Source organism: Clytia hemisphaerica, unplaced genomic scaffold, assembly GCF_902728285.1.
Source record: "Clytia hemisphaerica strain Z4C2 unplaced genomic scaffold, Clytia hemisphaerica genome assembly, whole genome shotgun sequence".
Lineage (NCBI taxonomy): Eukaryota > Metazoa > Cnidaria > Hydrozoa > Leptothecata > Clytiidae > Clytia > Clytia hemisphaerica.
This window is the reverse complement of record NW_027104200.1, coordinates 463,631-484,136: the sequence shown is the minus strand read 5'-3', so window position 1 is coordinate 484,136 and position 20,506 is coordinate 463,631. Positions and strand designations below refer to the sequence as shown.

General features: G+C 35.6%; 1 protein-coding gene, 1 long non-coding RNA gene and 1 other non-coding gene across 3 annotated transcripts in view; 1 reads left to right on the top strand and 2 right to left on the bottom strand.

Moving 5' to 3' along the window:
* The window catches only part of LOC136815220 (uncharacterized), a 37,184-nt gene extending 34,637 nt beyond the window's left edge, over window positions 1–2,547 (top strand). The window contains exon 3 of the long non-coding RNA XR_010847694.1: window positions 2,468–2,547. This is a non-coding gene — a long non-coding RNA (uncharacterized lncRNA). The remainder of the gene's footprint in view (window positions 1–2,467) is intronic.
* Window positions 2,139–7,420, bottom strand: LOC136815217 (uncharacterized). The gene is made up of 2 exons (XM_067071665.1): window positions 7,239–7,420; window positions 2,139–3,304 (listed from the first exon to the last, which is right to left on the bottom strand). Exons 1-2 carry the CDS (start codon window positions 7,267–7,269, stop codon window positions 2,733–2,735), a joined length of 603 nt encoding a protein of 200 aa, XP_066927766.1. The 5' UTR covers window positions 7,270–7,420; the 3' UTR covers window positions 2,139–2,732.
* A 12,291-nt stretch (window positions 7,421–19,711) lies between these two features.
* On the bottom strand, window positions 19,712–19,783 carry Trnaa-ugc (transfer RNA alanine (anticodon UGC)). Its single transcript has one exon. It is a non-coding gene; the product is annotated as a tRNA-Ala (tRNA).
* Window positions 19,784–20,506: the final 723 nt, after the last annotated feature.

The following is a 20,506-nucleotide window of genomic DNA, read 5'->3' as shown; positions in this document are numbered from 1 at the left end:
ATAAAAAGGGAGACAGGAGCATAGCCAAAAACTACAGACCAGTGTCTCTTCTTCCTGTGTTTTTGAAAAATATATGAAAAGTGTATTTACGATACACTTTACAGGTATTTTGAAAACAATAACTTATTTTTCTCCTTGTCAGTCTGGTTTTCGGGAGGGGGATTCCTGCATTTCTCAGTTGTTATCCATAACGCATGATATTTATACAGGGTTTGACAAAGATCCTTCTCTAGATACCAGGGGGTGTTTTTAGATATTTCAAAGGCATTCGATCGGGTGTGGCACGATGGCTTACTCTTTAAACTCAAATCTTATGGGGTGACTGGACCGTTGTTTTCCTTAATTCGCAGCTTTCTTAACGATAGGCATCAGAGAGTTGTGTTAAATGGAAAAACATCTGATGGAAGCGAATCAATGCTGGGTACCTCAAGGCTCGATTCTTGGGTCCATTGGTTCTTCTTAATTTATATTAATGATCTTCCAAAAAACCTTGAGTCAAAACCGAAGATTTTTGCTGACGATACCTCTTTATTCTCTCTTGTGATTGATCAACTTTTGAGCCTTGAAGTACTTAACAGAGATCTCTCCAGGATAACTGACTGGGCTCATCAATGGAAGATGTCTTTTAACCCTGACCCATCTAAGCAAGCCATTGAAGTCTATTTTACCTGTAGACTCACTCCTCCTAATGCTCCAGTAATCTCCTTTAATAATTCTAATATCGCGACCAGTGAGTACCAGAAACATCTTGGTCTAATCTTAGATTCAAAACTTTCTTTTGATCGCCATCTAGACGAGAAGATAAAAAAGGCCAATAAAGGAATTGGTCTTATTAACCGGCTTCGCAAGCATGTGCCTAGGAGATCTCTACTAACCATTTATAAATCTTTCATTAGGCCTCATCTTGATTATGGTGATCTCGTATATGACCGCCCAGGAAATGCTACCTTTGTGCAGAAGCTTGAATCTATTCAATATAATGCCTGTTTAGCTATAACAGGCTGTTTTCGTGGAACGTCTCAAGAAAAACTATATTCAGAACTTGGTCTTGAAAGTCTTGCTGACAGGCGCTTTGCTAGAAGAATGACATTCTTCTATGGAATTATTAACAATTTAGCCCCTTCGTATTTACGTAACTACCTGCCAGTAAGACTTACAGCACCAGGTAGCCTTAGAACAAGAAATCCTATTTATCCTCTAAATATACGAACTGAGCGTTTCCGTAACACTTTTTTTCCGTACTGCATATCTCAGTGGAATGTTCTGGGAGGTAATATACGAGATCTACCTTCAATTAAAACTTTCAAAAAAGCAATCTATGAATTTTTGAGACCCAAGCAATCTCATGTTTTTGATGTTCCTGACATTCAAGGAGTGATCTTTCTTAATCGACTTCGGGTCGGTTTCAGCCATCTCAACGAGCATAAATTTAGACATGGCTTCCTCCGCGACACTTTAGACCCTTTCTGTGGTTGCCGAACTAACTCTGTTGAAAACACTCAGCACTTTCTTCTGCACTGCTCTATATATTCCCATGCAAGACATTCTTTGTTCGACAAACTTCAGACCCTAGGCATTATTTTTCATCCGCCGCTTAACCCTCCTTTTTTCTGTCGGCTTTTATTATATGGGGATGAAAGTTTGACTTCAAATCTAAATAAATCTATTCTTTGTTCTGTCGTTTAATTTCTTAACGAAACTGGAAGGTTTAGCGGTGCTTTATTTTAGGCTTTTACCTAACAATTGTAGCTTCCTTCTCCAAGATTTTTTCTTTATTTACTTATTTATTTATTTTTACATAGTCTAGTACCTCTGGCGATATAACGTTAGTTCCTAGCGGGGGGAGGGACTATATTTTATGTTTAAGTAATGTTTTGTAATATGTTCGTAGTGTACACGTGTTTTTGTTTCAATAAAGAAAAAAAAAAAAAAAAAAAAAAAAAAAAAAAAAAAAAAAGAATGTTTACATTTGAATTGCTCGTCAGAAGAAGAGGAGTGTAATTTTCTCTAGTATACCAATGACTAAAGTAAAATTTCTGTGGGAAGAACAGGCCCGGCGGAACAACCGTAAAAGTGGGGAGGCTGAAGTCTCCCTAGTCTCCCCGCTTCCGCCGGGCCTGAAGAATTCTATAGGTGTGTAATTATCTGCAATGTTTTTTATCTTTCAAGATATATACATATTTTTTATAAAAAAGTGAAATATTTTATAGGTCGCCCTTATTGAGTAACCGCTCTATATCCTATATATCGAATTATACATAAGAATTTTGTTACTTATTTAATGCATAAAAATTGTATTCTATGTACAATATCCAAAAAATATTTTTGTAAAAAAAATAATATTCGTTAAAAACATCAATAGTGCATCAAAAACCGCTTTCTCTAAAAACATGAAAAACAATCTTGTTTGCTTTCCCAGCAGCAAACTTGATTCTGCTTAATATCAGATATTGTTTTAACGTTTCAGGTCCATTTAATTTGACCAAAGAAGAAATGCCATTGAAATTGAGGAGTTTTTGAAGAACTATATACGGATAAAGTGAAAGTAAGTGTCGTTTATTTATTTTGCCAGTTCTCTCTTATATTGGTCTCTACTCATAGCGGATGAAAGCAACATTACTTGCTTCTATGGCTTAGCTGCATGCATCCATTTGCCTCATTCTCCTTGTTATTCATTCGTCTGTTGTATACGAGAAAAAAAGATTTTCGTGATATTACTCTAAACAACGTGATTATTTCTTGTTCATCTGAAATGTTTCACCCGTGTTCTGATTCACGAAACTGACACGCCGTACACGCACGCGTTCTGTTGAAAATTTCATGTTAGCTGGCACGCTCATTTTTCGTGCTTTAGGGTCCTTTTTCAAAAGTGTGCTGTTACGTCGTCCCATAGTCAACATGTTGGGCTGAAGGCTTCCTTTACGAACTCGTTTCTCGGCTGGGATAACGACGTTTCCGATGTTAAAGTCGGGCTGGATGCTGACTTTACGTTGCCGACCTTCGACAAAACTTGAATTACGTCCACGTCGTAGTTCTGTCTGAGATCCGTCATTATTACTCGAGATACGGCCACGTCTCGTTAATTCGGTCTGGGCGCTCATTTTACGGATACGTAGAGAAAGTCCGGATAATTTACGCTTCGGTTCTACTTGTGGTTTCTTTTCTTTTCCTGCTTTTAAACTTTCTTGGCTTTTGGAGAGGATCTTGGTGAGGGATTCGAGAGAGATGCTTCGTTTCAAGGTTAACGTTTCTTTGCCGTCTTTCTCTTCCACGCAAACAATGATTTCCTTGGATGCTTTCATGTCTGAAAGATATAAGAAACAAGAACATGGTTACACGTTTTTTATAAGAACAAGCTATATAGAGTGATATCGTTTGCTTACTTTTCAATTTCTATTCACAAGCTTTTTCACATTGGATTGACACGGAGGCGGAGCAAGATTGGTCAGAAAGAGGAAAAGAAAAACATTCTTATGCTTATATCAGCGTAATATAACAATAGGCAGACACTGTCCTGATATGAAAAATGTGTCTGATATGAAACAGGAACACTTAAATGTAAAAATAGAACCTTCAATGACCAGCTTCAACCCAACCCTTTAATTAATAAATGTTCAACAAAACTGAAATCACGATTTTTAAGTTGAAAATGTATTTTTCATATGACAGGTCCGCTTAAATGTAATCTTCTGTTCGGACTGTCTTCAATTTAATTTGATTGATGATTTCGTTTGAAGCGAGACAAAAAACATCCGATCCGGTAATATCCGCTCCTTTATCTTCGAAAATGTTTTTATTCTGTTCGATTAATTTATGTTTGTTGTGTCCACCTAATGTCGTTTCGGATAAGATCCCATTTCCCGGACTGAACTTCCACTGCCAAGCAACAAACAACGCTTTACCATCTCTCGTCCATCCCGCAAAAACAGGGCCAATGGAATCTTAATTCTACCCAAAACGGTGGCATTTGGCTTGCAAAGCCCGAGAGAAATTCTTTATTGCCTCGAAGTTTAAAATAAATATGCAAAAAGGTTTACGCCAAGACATTCAGGACATAAACCTGAGAGAATTCCTTTATTGTTTCGAAGGTGGAACCAAATATGCAAAATCATTTATAAGGTTCACACCGCAACATTCAGGACATTACAATACTAAATTTTCTTCACACTGAGTTCTTAAATAAATTTTCCGATTTCCGACTACATAAAACCAGTCGATCCTAAGTATATTATTCACCCGCCTCCCTTACTTTCGTTAAATGATCTGCCATTTAGTGGTCTTTTCAATTTAGAGGAAGAAAGGCGTACAGTGGACAAATAGACCGGTAATTGACGATCGAGATATCAAAATCCGTCATTTTGTACTTTTTGATCGCTACCATCCTGTAAGATCATTGTTATGTTTACACCTTAATAAGGATATTTTGTTGTTTTGCTAAAAATCTATGATTGGATGACGTTGCAAAAAGTGTTCCTCTCCAACTCAGTTACACTTTTTTTTATATAAAAACAATTTTATAAGAACAATGAAGGTCGAAATCGACAAAAAATAAGAACAATTTAAGAGCAATTCTGAGCCCAAAATAGCTCAATTTCAAGCAATTTAGGGATTAGAGTAGTAAAAATTGGGTATAGCGTTTAAAATACCTCCAATTTCACCCTTTAAATAAGAACAGGAGAAGAACAATTTGAGGCTCAAAGTGTCATAGAAATAAGAACAACCGAGCCTCAGAACAATTTTACTGGTTCTTATAAAAAAAGTGTATGTCCTTCAACGGCTTCACTTATCAGTATCACTTGTTACGGGACCAAACATATCATTCGAAATAGAGAAAAATTCGAATTAAAGAGAGTAATTTCAACCACTTTCTAGCTGAGGACCACAATATTTTAGTTCGAATTACAAAAAAGATTAGAATAATAGATGTTCGAATTAGAGAGAGTTGACTGGAATTACTTAAGAAAACCCTGACAATTTAAGTAATGGTTGAACGGTCTTGTACCATTTAAAGTAATTAAGACTTTATCGGCAGTCGTAGGCGACCCGAAGGCTCCTTATTCGATAGAAGGAAGGGTTGGGCGCCCCTTTTTCTATCTGGATTGTTTCATTTATCCTTGATCCTTCTCTTAATTGCAGAGCATTAACTACCTAATTATGAAAAAACCTTCACCGTCAAAGTGAAGTAATTACTTCTATACGAGAGTATGAGTACTATGTGCTCCTTTCAATACAAACACTTACAATAGAATCCTCTTCGTAACTTTCTACTAGTGGAATTCCATATACTTTGCATGACATGAAAAATACAGTAGAGTAAATCAAGTATACAAAGTCAAATTCGAGTCCTGAACCAAATGCATCAGTACTCACTACTAATGAAGTAGTGCACAGCCCTCCTTTATATACCTGGACATGGATGATTAAACAGAGACTAATCAAATCATTCTTAATTAGATATGATGGACTTAATTCATGTTTTGATGGGATTATAGGTGATTGACAAACGAAAAAGAAGCTGTGAAATACCACAATAATTATCAAAGCTCTAGAATCGATGATTATCAGCTTGAAACTTTTTCGAAGATTTATGGTTAATGAATTGTTTATTGCGTACCAGACAAAGAGCAATGGAGCTACATGTATCGTTGTAAAAAACTCCAACAGCGAAATGGATACATCTTTTCTATGCTGAAGTTTATACAACAAACAATAGTCCCTAATTGATCATAGCTGTGATATCCAATCAAATAGAGACCTTGTTGAAAACTCCACCCAGTGATGACGAGGTGACACGAAGATGTGAAATATTTCTTATTCTTCCTTAACAATGGAAAGAACAACTGGATACGGAGTTCCTATTCATCGTCATAGTGTGAGGAAACATTCAAAACCATTTGGTGGTTGCAAGAACGGACGGGATTGCCATGTATCCTAATCTAATTTATCTCATCAATAATGTGTGTGGATCTCATTAGAAATTATTAATGAATCCAATAGAATGATGACGATATACGTAAGGGAAAATTAAATTCAATTATGTACTTTTGATCGTTTGTTTTATTAGCTTTTCCGTCTCCTGCCTGGTGGTTGGTTGGTGTGATTCTGTTTTCTTCCTTGTGAACAGTGTGACCTTTAGTGGTCTTTCAAATCAATCGTCACAGATAAAAGAAATTATAGGAAATTGTGGTTTCGTTCCTATTCATGACTATAATTTTGAGTTGTATTTGTCATTTCTAAAAGAATAACAACGCAGGCTCACCGAACGATTGAACACGGACACGAGAGTTTCTATTGCCTATAGTTAGCAAGCTCCTTGCACCATCAAATGAAGCCCAAAAATGCAAAAATTTATTAAAATCGCCAAGTCTATCATTTTGATTGTTTTTTTATTCAACCATCAATAGACTGCTCCAGTTTTTCAAATTCTTTTTTGGAAATTGTTAACGTTACATACAAAATATTGGGGGCGTTTTAATTAGCATTTTTCCATGTATACTTTAAAAGAGGGAAGAGGAGTGTTATGTCATACACGGCTTCCTAACCAAGTATAAACACTTTTTTTCTACGAACAATTTTATAAGAACACGAGGCTCGATTTCGTCAAAAACTTTAGAACAAATTAAGAACAATCCAAGCCTCAGATTTCAGGAATAGCTAGAAAAAAATGCTGATTTTACGCCTTTGAAAGCCAATTATTGATAACGTGGGCATAAATGAGGCCTGAAAATCGCGAAAAAAGAACAGCCATGCCTCAATCAAAATTTACTGCTTCTTTTAAAAAGGCTTGTTTGTCACTGTTCTACCAAACGACCACACTTTGTTTGAAAATCCCTTCCTCTCGCAGGAAAACCTTAGCAGTCATCAACCTTTCCTGAAAAAAGATGCTATATAGGACTTTTCTTTACACTTCCTATATTCATGGTTATAACGTGGCACCTCTATAATACTTGAATATTGTATGTTGTACGCAAAGACCCATTGAAGATCCGAACCAAAAGCCCAGCAGATTGGAAGGTTACAATATTTTATCATAAAAGTTTTGAATGGCTGACATTTTTAGTAAAAGCTCTAAAACGAATGTTTTAATGGTACTCTGTTGGACCAATCTAACTTCTCCACAAGCTGTAATGAACGGTTTTGAATTTCACCAAGTGGAATGAATACAAAGCTCCAAGGGTTGGTGGACGACATTCTTTTCAAAATGAATTGATAACAAAAGAATTCCAAAAAAAGCTCACCTTTCGATAATTTCCTCATTAAGCCTTTCATCTTTGTGTATCAAAACTCAAATGATCTGAATATCAAAATCTATATTTATCAATCGATCAGTCCTGCTGAAAAAAATATCTCAAAATCCAAATTAACGTTTTCGATCAGCTGTTAGTCAGTTTGTGTACTTGTCGCCAGCACAAGATTCAAATATTAAATGTTCTCTAGTGCAAGGTGTCGAATGCACTTAAATACTTGTTTTGATATTCAACCTGGTTTCCATTTATTAAGACATGTGAGTTTTTTTTATAAGAACATACTCAGACTATCATTTAGACAACTAGAATAAGTTACAGATATAATATAGGTTGCTGTTGTGTATACTCTATCAAGATTAGAATTTTAAGGAATCGCTTTAAACGGCGAATTAGAATTTTTGGAATTCGGTCTACAGAAAGAAGGCTCGATTTTTCTCCCCCTCTATCTCGCTTGTCAAAAGAAATCATATTCTTACATTATCTGTAATGTTTCTTATAATTAGAAAGAGCTCATTAAATCATTACTATTGTTTTGTTATTTAGTGCAATCTATTTCCTTTCATCGTTTTTTTGTTAATTAAACCAAAAGTTAATTGGCTCATTTGGGTTGACTACACTTTTTATTTTCATGAACAATAAACTTTTTATTATCAAAACATTCGCTTTAAGTTTTAAGCCTACAAATGTTCTTAACATGTTCTTATTTTCACCGTGTGGTGAACATTTTTGTCCATTCTCATAAGAATCAGCCTAGAGATATGATTTGCTATTAAATCTGAAATCTCTGGTTAGCCATCCTTGCACCTGATTCGATAATTATCGTCTGGCTTTTCGCTTTTTTATGAAAATCACAATCTTTATACGATATGTTTGAATTACAGATCTGTAAAGCCCGAAGGGCTAGATCCGCAGCCTTTATCGAACAGTGAAGCAAATTTTGGTAGGATTTCCTACCAAAGAAACCACGAATGACGTATGAAAAAAACCCTTGATTGTAAATTACTCTGTCTTTTGTGTCCATGTTTTACCTTAATGACAAGGTTGTTACATTTTGAAAACAATAGAATCATTAAATGAGATTACAATATAGATCTATGGAGAATTTCCTTTTGTTTCATTTCAATCTCACGTGCACGCCGTCATGCGTTTTGTTGGTCGTCCTCTGAAACCCACTGAGTTCAAGTTTTTCCCGGTGATAATCAAAGGCGGACACGATTTCAAGAAATGAGGCTCGATTTTCATTGTATTATGTTCTACTCCCGGGGGGGCACTCGATCTGAAATCGACCATACGTTCGGCCCAAAATTTGGCTTCTAAAATCGGACCCTTACAGTGCAGTGAATTTCCATGAAAAATCATACCCTTACAGTGCACTTTTTCAAAATTTCTTGCCCGTAAGGGCGAAAATTTTTGCAATTTTCCAAGAAAATGTGGAATTTTTCCTCCAAAATTGAACAATTTTGTGATAATTTTACCAAAAAATTGGCCTTTTACCAAAATTTCCTACCCTTACAGTGCAGTTCAGTGCAGTTCTGTAATTTCCTACCCTTACAGTGCACTAGCTGAACTACGAAAAACCTACCCTTAAGGGCCGAACGTCTGGTAGGTCATTTACCTTGAGTGCCCCCCCCGGGGTTCTACTGTTTGATTACTTAAAGCGTACGCATTTTCCTTATGAAATACGCATAAAATCTCCCTTACAAGATGATTTTTCTTAAAAAATAAGTAGCTAGGAACATTTCGTTTTAAAAGTTCACAAACATGTTCTATTTTAGATATACTGCAAATTTCCTTCAGAAAAACACATGTAATGTTTTCCTTTAAAAATACATATATTTTCCTTAAAAAAACCCATATTTTTTCCTTTAAAAATACACAAAATGTTTCACTTGAAAAAAAAAAAACAGTCAGTTTCTTTCTAAATTAAACTGTTTACTTCAAAAATCTAATATCTTCCTGTAAATGAAAACTTTTTGGACCTACCTCCTCTATAAATTAACCCATGTCCTTTCGTCCGTTCGTCCGTTCGTTCGTTCGTCCGTCTGTTACCAGCTTTTCTCAGGATTGGCTCATTAGTTTTTCCTGATTTTTTGCACAATGATGCAAAATGGCAATGCCCAGAACGTGACGGAGCCCGATTTTTGAGAAAAATTTATTTGGGCAAATTTGGGCCAAAAACTACCTAAAAATAGGGTTTTCTGGACTTTGTGCAAAATCCTGTCATTACTTTTTTCTGATTTTTTGTACAAAGATGGATGGCAAGATTCTCTAAAGAATGGCTGAAGTGGTTTTTCCCGGAAAATTCTTATTCGCCTTAAAAGACGGATTTTCTTATTTTGGGGAAATTCCGTTTAACCAAATAAGAAAATATAGCTTTTCTCAATGTTGACTCATAATTTTTTCTGATTTTTTGCACAATGATGCAAAATGGCAATGCCCAAAATGTGACGGAGTCAGATTTTTAAGGAAAATTATTTTGGGCAAATTTGGGCCAAAAAAAGCTTAAAAGGTTGTTTGGGCCTGAATGGTTTAAGTGATTTTCGTATTTGGGGAAATTCCTTTTTCCCATTTTACATTATTCAACACACAAGCTTTATTTTTCCATTCTGAATTTTTGTACAATTATTGTCACTTTTTCCTTATTTTCATCTGATGTTAATCATTAGGTAGGTCCATTCAGCATGTTGCTTGTTTCCTTTAAGAATACAAAAATATTGGTTTCTAATTTTCCAAACTGTTTTGGTTGACGGTATATTAACTGCGGGGACAGTTTTGTTTTCATTTCCCACTTAGCAAGCAATATTTGATACATTAGAGACATAAAAAAAAAACAAAAAAAAAACAGAAAAACAAACAGGAGGGTTACACAGGGAAGTTGCGCAAATTTAAACCAATCGGGAGCAATTAAAGTCATAACGATTTATAGATTTTCTCAAACACTTGTCCTGATATTTAGATTAAATATTTTTCTAATATAGAAAGTTTCAAACCAATCAGCCTTTTTAACGGATTGATAGTTTAATTCTATCTACGTAGCTCCTTAAATAATTCTTAATTTCCAGGGTTTTATTTGTTAGTTTACATCAATGTTCTTTTTTAATCAGACTGTTTTTAATCAAGAGAGATAAATTGCCCGAATTGACATCTTCATGACGAGGAAGTCTATTCTGTAATGTGCCTTATGGAAATGCCGGTTATTGTGAAACAAGAAAATGTCGTGTCATGGGATGATTTTTTGTTGTGCTGACTGATAGTTCCTTTTTGACACTTGGCCAAAGTTTTATATCTCTTGTGAGCTTAAACAACAAATCACAATCAGCAAACCCATACACGTTCTTTATAAGAACAAACTATATATGAGCATAAGGCTTCGATGGCCAAAATCTTAAGAGCAAGTTAAGAACATTATAAGGCTTTCGCGACTCTAAAACACCCGATTTGTTAGCAAAAGGGACAGAAATACTCACAAAATGGGGAAAAAAAGAACATGTTAAGAACTTTTTTAGGCTTAGAACTCAAAAAGTTAAGAACATCCAAAGGCTTCATAAATTTTGAATGTTCTTATAAAAAAAACGTGTACATCTTGCTAAAACAAACATGTTTGCTTACGAAGAAATTTCGCCAACTTTACGATTAAAATTTGAAGCATAGAATGTCGAGTCATCTTTTTTAGAGTTTTTGCGTTTGTCATTTATAACAGGGAATCCTTTTAGACTACACGTTTTTTTATAAGAACAAAGGGCTTCGATGGCCAAAATATTAAGAACAAGTTCAGAACATTTTAAGGCTTTGCAGACTCTAAAACACGCAATTTTTTAGGAAAATGGCCTAAAATACTCGCAAAATGTTGAAATTAATTAATTAATCAATTAATTTTGGATGTTCTTGTAAAAAAACGTGCAGACTAAGTTCAGACATAACGGTCCTGATGAAACACTATGTAGACACCAATCGGTGTAACAGTTACGCTCCACTATTTTCAACGGAAATACTCCCATTTTCTTGCCCCCAAACGTTCCGGTATGAACCATTATTATCCGACGCGCGTAAATAGCGACATTTGATTGGCTTCTTTGCTGTCCAATATTTTCGAATATATAGCTTCCATGGAGGCTACATATTTCAAGAATTGACGTCACCTCGAGTGACTTAGGGCAAGTCTCAAAAACCTAACAGTTTACCCTAAGTTTTCGCTACCAATAGCAGCCAGATTCAGAGATCCACTTAGGGCTCTAAATTACCTCTTTACATTAAAGTTTCAGGACCCGGTTTTTACGTAATTAAATATTAACCTAAAAATTAATCAATAAAGAAATTGTAATCATGACGTCATAATTTGATCGAATTTGGTGACGTCATAAATCGTATAATCGCTATAATATTAAAAATACATGTCCAATCTTTCCCAAATTTAAACCAAAGATGCATCTAACTGAAATGTAACCTTTTGAAAAAAAAATTTAGGAAAGGTTTGATGACGTCAGCAAAAAATTGCATTTTTCGATTTTTTGCATTTTGTGCTGACGTCATCAAAAATTTCAAAATATTTTTCAGTGGAAATGTTTGACACCATTAAGATGCATCTTTGGTCCAAATTTGAGAAAGACTCGACATGTACTTATAGAGTTAGAGCTAATTTACGATTTATGACGTCATAATTTGATGACGTCATAATTCACACTTTCTTTAATAATTAATTTTTAGGTTAATATTTAATTACGTAACAACCGGGTCCTGAAACCTTCAGGTATGGGTCATCTAAAAATCCATAAATGAATCCCTGAGAATGGGTGCTATTGGTCGCGGATTCGGGATTTGTGATTTTTAAAAATCTAGACACGCCCTAACTCACCCGAGACACAACGAGTTCAATGACAATTGAGCATCTTCTTTTTGACGTTACGTCACAAAATAAAAATAAGACTTTTGAATAAAAAACTACCAAGAAACCTGATTTACGAGCTTATAAATTGGAATTATGTTTGAAAACGAGAAATGTTTTAGCGATAAACGGATAATAAACCATTTATTTGGACGCAGTCTCATCCAATATGAAAAATATTGGGCTACGAGAAAAGATATCGAATATCTTTTCTCGCACGCCCAATATTTTTGCATATTGGATTCGACCTTGTCCAATAACTGCTTAATATGAACCGTTCCTATCCGTAACAAAAACCATCTCGAGTCAATACTAAACCGTAAACGTCTGATCATATTCTTAGTCGTGTGTATTTTGACCGCTTAGCCAAGACTTGAAAGGGTTTCCATAAAAAAAGGTGTATGGGTCATTATTGGTCGCGTTTGCCAAATATGATAAAACGATGTATGGTGAAGTCAGGTACAGATTTAAACAGATTTTCAAAAGGCACGTAGAACATTATTTCCTTTGTTTCATTTTTCTTCCGTGGGCGTTTAGGATTAATACGGGCTGTGTAATGTCAATATTCTTCCATTCATCAAATTTTTATCAGAATACTCTAGAATGAAATTATAGGAATTACATGCATTTTGTTTGCAGACAACTGTATAATGGTTAATAAAGATAAAGTCTTAATTTTCATAATTTCATTGCTAAAGTATAGTTAGAAAGAAGAGAGAAATTTGATTTAAATCTGTCAACAAATGTAACGAAACAAGCGATGAAAACAACAAGACATTTTTAAAGGGATGCAATCATAATTAATCTAACTTCAGAGAGCACCCGACGGTAATACTTCGATAATAGTGTAATTTGTAAACAATTTCTGAATTTAGATGTGAATTGGCGACTGCCAAGGCCATTGTTTAAATTCTTTTTACGCTGGAGGGCTGTAAATTCACCATACCTTTGGCCCGGGGGTGGTACTCGGGTGGTACTCATATGGGTTGACCCACGGCATGTGCCGCCCTTAAGGATAGGTTTTTCGAGACCCTCGGAATGCATTGTATAAGGGTGCGTTTGAGTTCATTGTCGGTCTTTTCTTTTAATTATTGCAATGAAATTCAATTGAAATTTAATTTGAAGTTTTCAACATTTTTCTGATATTGATTGTGCATTTCACCCACCCTAATCAATCAAAGGCATTTAAGATTTGATCAGATAAGAAAATGTTTGAATTGAAAAGAATTGAAATGTTTACTTTGATACCGTGCTGTACACGAGCATGAATATTTTTTAATTTCTTTTTGTAGATTTTTAGGTGTCATAGAGTAGGGATGAGCTGAAGTTTTTATAAGATACTTCACTAATTGCACAGAGGTCCTTTGCTATCCTTTAGTTCGAGGGAGGGTACTTACTAGGCAAGAATGGGTGCTGGGTATGCGCGGACGGTAAGGGTCAGTTTTTTCACCTTTCAAAGTCTCTCTAAGGGTTGCAAAAATCAGAAAAATTCAAATTAGTCTCTCTAAGGGTCGGAAAATTTACGATTCTTAGAAAAAAACTTTAGTTTAGAGTGAAAAAATTGTAAAAAAGTCTCTCTAAAAGTCACCTTTTCAGCAAAAATCTGTCTCTCTAAGGGTCGGTTTTTTTAGGTCCCATACGCACATACTCCTCATCCTCCAACCACCCCCTCCCCCGGGCTTTATAGAGAATAAAGGTATCGGGGTACAATCATAAAGTTGAGTCGCCTGGGCTGACATACACAAATAAACAAATTGATAATAACATATGTTGCTGATTTGCCAACGAAAGAGCATCAATTAAAGGCACTCTTCTCAACTCAATAACAAGAATATTTTGCTCGTTAAATTGTAACTAATCAGCAATTAAGTTCAATTTTAGCGCACAAACACAAACACATTTGATAATTTAAGGACAATCAACTTGTCGCCCTATGCTTCAATCTCGCGGAAAGTAGGGGTTTTACTCACAGATCTGTAAAGCCCGAAGGGTTAGACCCGCGGCCTTTATCGAAAAGTGAAGCAAGTTTTGGTTAGGATTTCCTACCATAGAAATCACGTGACAAAAAGCAATTTCACTGGTTTGGGAGATGCGAAATAGCGTTCCCCGCCTAATTTTTTTGATCTCGCTCTCCGAAAACAATTAAAATGATAGATCCTATCCTCATCCATCGGCACGAAATTTAAAAAGTCAAATTTTTGCTTCACTATTTTTTGCTGGAGAAAGCTCAAAGTTGCCTATCTAGCCCTTCGGTCTTTCATATATCTGTGGTATTACTTTTGGATGAAAATGTGCGTCAAATTTCAACCCGAGCAGGAGAATTCCTAAGCTTTCTAGAAAATTTTACAAATAAATGGTCAATTTTTGTTCTTAAAACCCGTTCCCTGGGTCAAACGCAACCCATAGATATTCATGGAAGGATTAAGTGTATAAACTTCAGCAAATCTCAAATATTTATTTGAATCAAAATCAATTCCTAGTTTTACGACACCGTGAAGCATGGAAAAACCAGGTCATGAAAGCTCCGATGAGAGGAAACCGAGATTTATTTACATCGTATTTTTGATCATTTTTGTTTTTGTTTATGTGTAAAGCATGTGCTTGGCTTTTTGCTGCGTAGGTTTAGTTCTCTTCTTAAGGGCTGCGTATCTACATAATTGGTTAGACCCAGCTGGCACACAACGTTGTTTTAACGTTTATCCAACGTTAAAAACGTCCATATAACGTTATATGAACGTTGAAACAACGTTGCGTGCAGGCTGGGGAGCATACAATTGTATTTTGAGAAAACTGCTGACAAAAGGTGTCCAGTGGTCTTTCCTGTACATTTGCCCAACATCGTTTGGCTGTTAATGTTCTAGCGTTTCAAAATTTTACAGGGCTTTGTTTGAAAACATAAGATTTCTGCTGACGACTCTTACGCTGCAACTTTATAAGCCACCAAGACTACCCAATAATGTTTATCAATAAGAACGAAACCTTCGAATTGGCAAATCATCTAACGTTTTAATCTAATTATCTGTTGGCCTTTTCTACATTTATATTTATAATCAAGTTTAGATACGTTGATGGAGATTACCGGGGAATCCCTTTTGTTTTGTATCAGCGACACTACACGTTATTTTATTCATAAGAACATCCAAAATTTTTGAAGCCTTTTAGATGTTCTTAATTTTTTGAGTATTAAGCCTAAAAGTGTTCTTAATATGTTCTTGATTTCACCATTTTGTGAGTATTTTGGTATATTTTCTTAAGAAATTGGGTACAACGTTTGAAAAAGTTCTCAACTTGTTCTTAAGATTTTGGCCATCGAAGGCTGATGTTCTTATATGGTTTGTTCTTATTAAAAACGTGTTTGATTGTTGCCTGTACCAGACAACAGACCACAATTTTTCCCTCGACCTCAATCTGACTTTAATGATCTTGATTCTTTCAGACCATTCTAAATGAATTTTTTTGCATAGCCGCATTGGAATATTCCATTTCGTTGACCAGAATATAAAAAATGAAATTTGGATTGGTTAAAATACCAATAAACATTTTCCAAGCTGAATTTTGAGATTTTATTAATAGCTCCGGAGAACGCCGATGTAAGCTTTAAAACTGTAAGATATAAACTTGTCACTGGCTGAAGCTGTATGCTTTAAAGCGCAATCAATTATGTCTGCTATATTTAGCAGAACTATAATTAGACTGCGAGAAAAATATATGGTACTTTGGACTCTTCAAAATCCAAAGAGCTCAAAAGTCACCTCTATATTATAACTTTCTTAAGTATCGAAGATTTGATGTTCTCCTCTGTGGTTAAGTAATGGGCCGATCAGGAGGCACCATAATGATGTGGTGAAAATATGGTCAAACCTGTTCAAATGGTGATTCGCCTTAGAATGAGTGCACTTGTGGTGTATGGTGTACCGATAATTAATAGCAATAGTAAGATTTGTTCACGTGTCCAAGTTTAATTGATTGAGTTATTTTTTAAATGATGATTTTCTTTTCGAAGTATATTTGGTAAATCGGACGTTTAGATCACTGCGCTACGTAGGAACCATTAATCAACAGTTATCAACTCATCGCCTAGGAGAAATGTGACAGTTTTCTCATTATGTTACACTGCTACCTGCAACTTCACTCGCAAATGAAAATTTATATTTCCCGTTACTGATGTGTTGTTGTTATTTTCAGAAGAATTTTAAACAAAGTAAGGGAATACATATTAACGCTCTCTAATAGGAAGTTGTACTTTTGATACGCTCCGTTGTTCGATAATATTGAAAGCCACCGCCAACAAGAAACTCACATAAAGGACGCTCTACTTTTTGCAGGATAGAAAAACAACGGCGTAATGTTGAAAACGCATATAAAGGTCCATTCTCCAAATGCGCGCATCCCCAGAATAGAACTCATCGGAGTTTTTGATTTTTCTAAAAAAGCGATGCATTGTGGGATTGTTTCGGGAGTATTACCCCTAGAAATCTCTTAGGAATTTCTCGAGGGAATTCTATCGTAATACTCCCGAAACAGTCCCACAATTGCATCGCTTTTTTAGAAAAATCAAAAACTCCGATAAGGTCTATTGATTAAAACATGTCAGAGGGGGTGCGTGCAGGCTACCAAATACGTGGAGGATATGGGAAATGCGGGAAAATGTCCACTAACGAAAAGATATCTTCAGAAATAAAGTATTCGTAAGCAGTGAGACTTTCCTCGTCATATTTTTTACTTCTGTATGCCTGCTGAATGGAAACCTTAGCACCCGGTCGGAAAAAGTTTACAGCGGCTCAAAATAAAATGAAACTGAAATGTTTACTCAGCTTTTCGAAATCGATTTCTTTAACTGATCCGTGTTAATCTATACGATACTATCGTCCGTTTATAGGTCAGTAAACGCGGGAAAGAGTTTGGGCGTCAGGGCGGTTTACTGGAAAAAAATTGCCGGTAGAGTTTTGGAACACTGTAAACATCTCCGCCACTGCTTACTCCACCCGAATTTATCACGCCTCTCCTAAACTATTCCCTGTTTTAGTGATCTTGTGATCTCCTATCTATCGATAGGATTGCCTAGTGTTAATTATAATCTCTCACAGAAAATTTCTACCCACGTCCCATGCTTTTCACAAATGAAAAATGTTTAAACGGTTTCATATTCATCATCCTGCTTGTGACTGTTTCTACGCACACGTTATATCATATCCTAGCGCTCTCTATGTTGTGTGTTACTTAACTTCGATCATTGGAAAGCTGTATGGCGATGCAGGATTTCCAGGGCGGGTATAAGTTAATATCCTAACAAGAAGCTTTCTGCGAATAAATGAACCAATAAACAAAACAAAATTAAATAATGACTTCACCAATTTTTTATAGATAATAATACAATAATGACCGGTTAGTGAGGGCTGTACTGAGAAATATTGCCCGAGGTCAAGTAACGACCGAGCTTGCGAGGTTGTTGCGTTGACCGAGGGCAATATTTTCAGTACAGCCCTCACTAACCGGTCATTATTGTATTTGTTAACCGTTTCCTTCAACTTTGATTGATTTTTAGCGCTTTATCCAGGAAAAATAGGGAAATAAAGCAGAAAAAACAAGCGTAAGAAGAGATAAAAAATTGCTATAATTTCTGACGTCAGAAATAAAAAATGAGAGAAATGATGTCAACGCATTGTTCATTTTCCTTTGAAAAAGTGACGTCACAATGAATCTTCCTAACGACGGGCAACTCTGGACAATGTAGGCCCGTCGTCATGCGAAAAGAACCAATTGCATTGCGCAAAAAGCCATGTAGCCCGCTTCGAAAAAGTAACCGGTTAACAATGATTAATAATAAAGTCATTAATTGAGTGCAAATTCCTCCAAATGGCAGTTTCCAATTATCGGCCCTCTAGGAGACACTAACCTTGACGGCCGACGGGGACGTGCCGCTATGAATATTTGGTAAATTTGGGAACCTGCCAGAACGAAAAATTGAAAAATTTTCCCATCTTCACCCAGAGAAGTGGCAAAAATGATTAGAATGAAAGTTGACCAAAATAACCAAAAGCTCACCCTGTCAGATACACATCTTGAAAATTTGTAAATTTGGGACCCTGTCAGATATCTTATTCAGAACCTGAAAAAAGGGACCCTGGCCAGCGGCACGTCCCCGTACCCAATTTTGCCCTTTATCAACCGGCCCTTAATCACTTAACCCCCACTGCCCATTTTTTAGCTTATGCTTACTTAAATATGGTACGAAATTTTTCAATTCGTGTTGATAAAATGACTAGTACAGTAATATTCGTGTAATAAGGTAGTATGCAAAATTCATGAAATAGCGTTCAAAACACATAAAGTTTTCGATGTAGACGTTTTCACGTTTTTTATAAGGAAAAACTATGTAAGAACATAATGCTTCGATAGCCAAAATATTAAGAACAAGTTTAGAACATTTTAAGATTTAAGGCTTCGCAGACCCTAAATCAACTATTTTCTCAGAAAATGGGCAAAAATACTCGCAAATCGGTGAAAATAAGAACATGTTAAGAACAATTCAAGGCTTAAATTGATTACCGTAGAGTACTACGAAGCGATAAACGTGGTCCGAACTCTAGCGAGCACCTCACCAAAAACCGGGATTTTCATTCCGTTGGCGTTTCTTAGGCAGTTTCACTTTTAGTAGGGGGAAATTTGTAAAATCGCTCGATTTTTTTAGTCAAAGCACTTGTTATACATTTTTGGAAAGCTAAGGGGTAGGGGAATCAAAATAACTTGGGTGCCAATTTTTTTTCGGACACTTTGGTGTGATTTTCGGACAAATACGACGGTCTCAGGCAAAAATCATAGGGTGAAAAATTAATTAAAATTTTAGCTGGAGAAAACGGAGACCTGTTGTATATTTTTGGAAAGCTCTCAAAAAATTAAGATTAGTGATATATAGCGAGTATAAGTGATTTCAGTACCTAACTCGAGATATTGAGCTTCCGAAAGCGCAAAAACTGGACAAAACAGCTGTTTCTTGCTGAAAAACACTGAAAAACACTGTTTTTAAGGATTAATATCTCGAGTTAGGTAAAGAAATCACCTATACTCGCTATATATCACTAATCTTGATTTTTTGAGAGCTTTCCAAAAATATACAACAGGTCTCCGTTTTCTCAAGCTAAAATTTTAATTAATTTTTCACCCTATGATTTTTGCCTGAGATCGTCGTATTTGTCCGAAAATTACACCAAAGTGTCCGAAAAAAAATTGGCACCCAAATTATTTTGATTCCCCTACCCCTTAGCTTTCCAAAAATGTATAACAAGTGCTTTGACTAAAAAAGTCGAGCGATCTCAAAAAAACGAACAAATTTCCCCCTACTATTTGACGATTTTTGAAAAATAGAAGCCTTTCAAGTGCTTTGATGAAAATTCGATTTTTCCTTACTGCAGTAGCTTCGAAAGCTAAAAGTGACGTCAAAAAATTGAACGTTTTTAGAGCCCGAAAACCATGGATCCAAACATTCGGTTCAAACATTTCTTTTCATTAACAATTTTGCATCGCCCGCCGTCTTCGATGTTCTCGCTTGTTACAAAATATATTTTGAAATATCTAAAATCTATGGAGGTGCGGGGGATCGAACCCCGGGCCTCTCGCATGCAAAGCGAGCGCTCTACCACTGAGCTACACCCCCGATGATATTGTTTTCAGCTATGATTGACAGATGCCAAAATTAAATATATGACGTCATTAAGTGGATATGATTGACATTTAGTTAAGTTAAGAACATCCGGAGCAGTCGTGAATCCCCTTTTGCCTTTAAGCTTTAAGCTCTTCCACTTATATTTCAAAATTAACCAAATGTAAACTAAACTTTCATAAATCGCCAAAAAAAAATTAAGTCAAGCCTAGACCCGCCTATTAAGAACAAAAGGCTTCTATGGTAAAAATATCAACTCCATCTTTGTAGGAAATAGCACTTAAATCAAGGATAATTTAAAAGCTAAAGCTTTAGTCTACACAATAGACAGATCCAGGCTTTTAGGCCTTACTCTAGTAGGAGTTTTACGCTCGAAACGAAGGAGGATATGACGTAGCCTACTAAAGCTTTAGCTTTTAAAGTATCCTTGCTTTAAATAAATACTCACAAAATGGTGAAAATAAGAACATTTTAAAAGCATTTGTACTCTTCTGTGCTTAATTGTACCAGAGGGGGATCACTTTGAGATTCTTTTTGGAAAAAATCACCCCAAATAGCATTTTATAATGACCCTAATTTGAAGGAAATAGTCCTGAATGAAGCCTAGTAAACTTTCCGGAAATAGGAAACTTTTATTCTGTCATTTGAAATTCCCAAAAAATTTCTCCTCGCTTCATCGCTCGCAACCAAATCTTTAAGTCATGTTCATTTTGAATT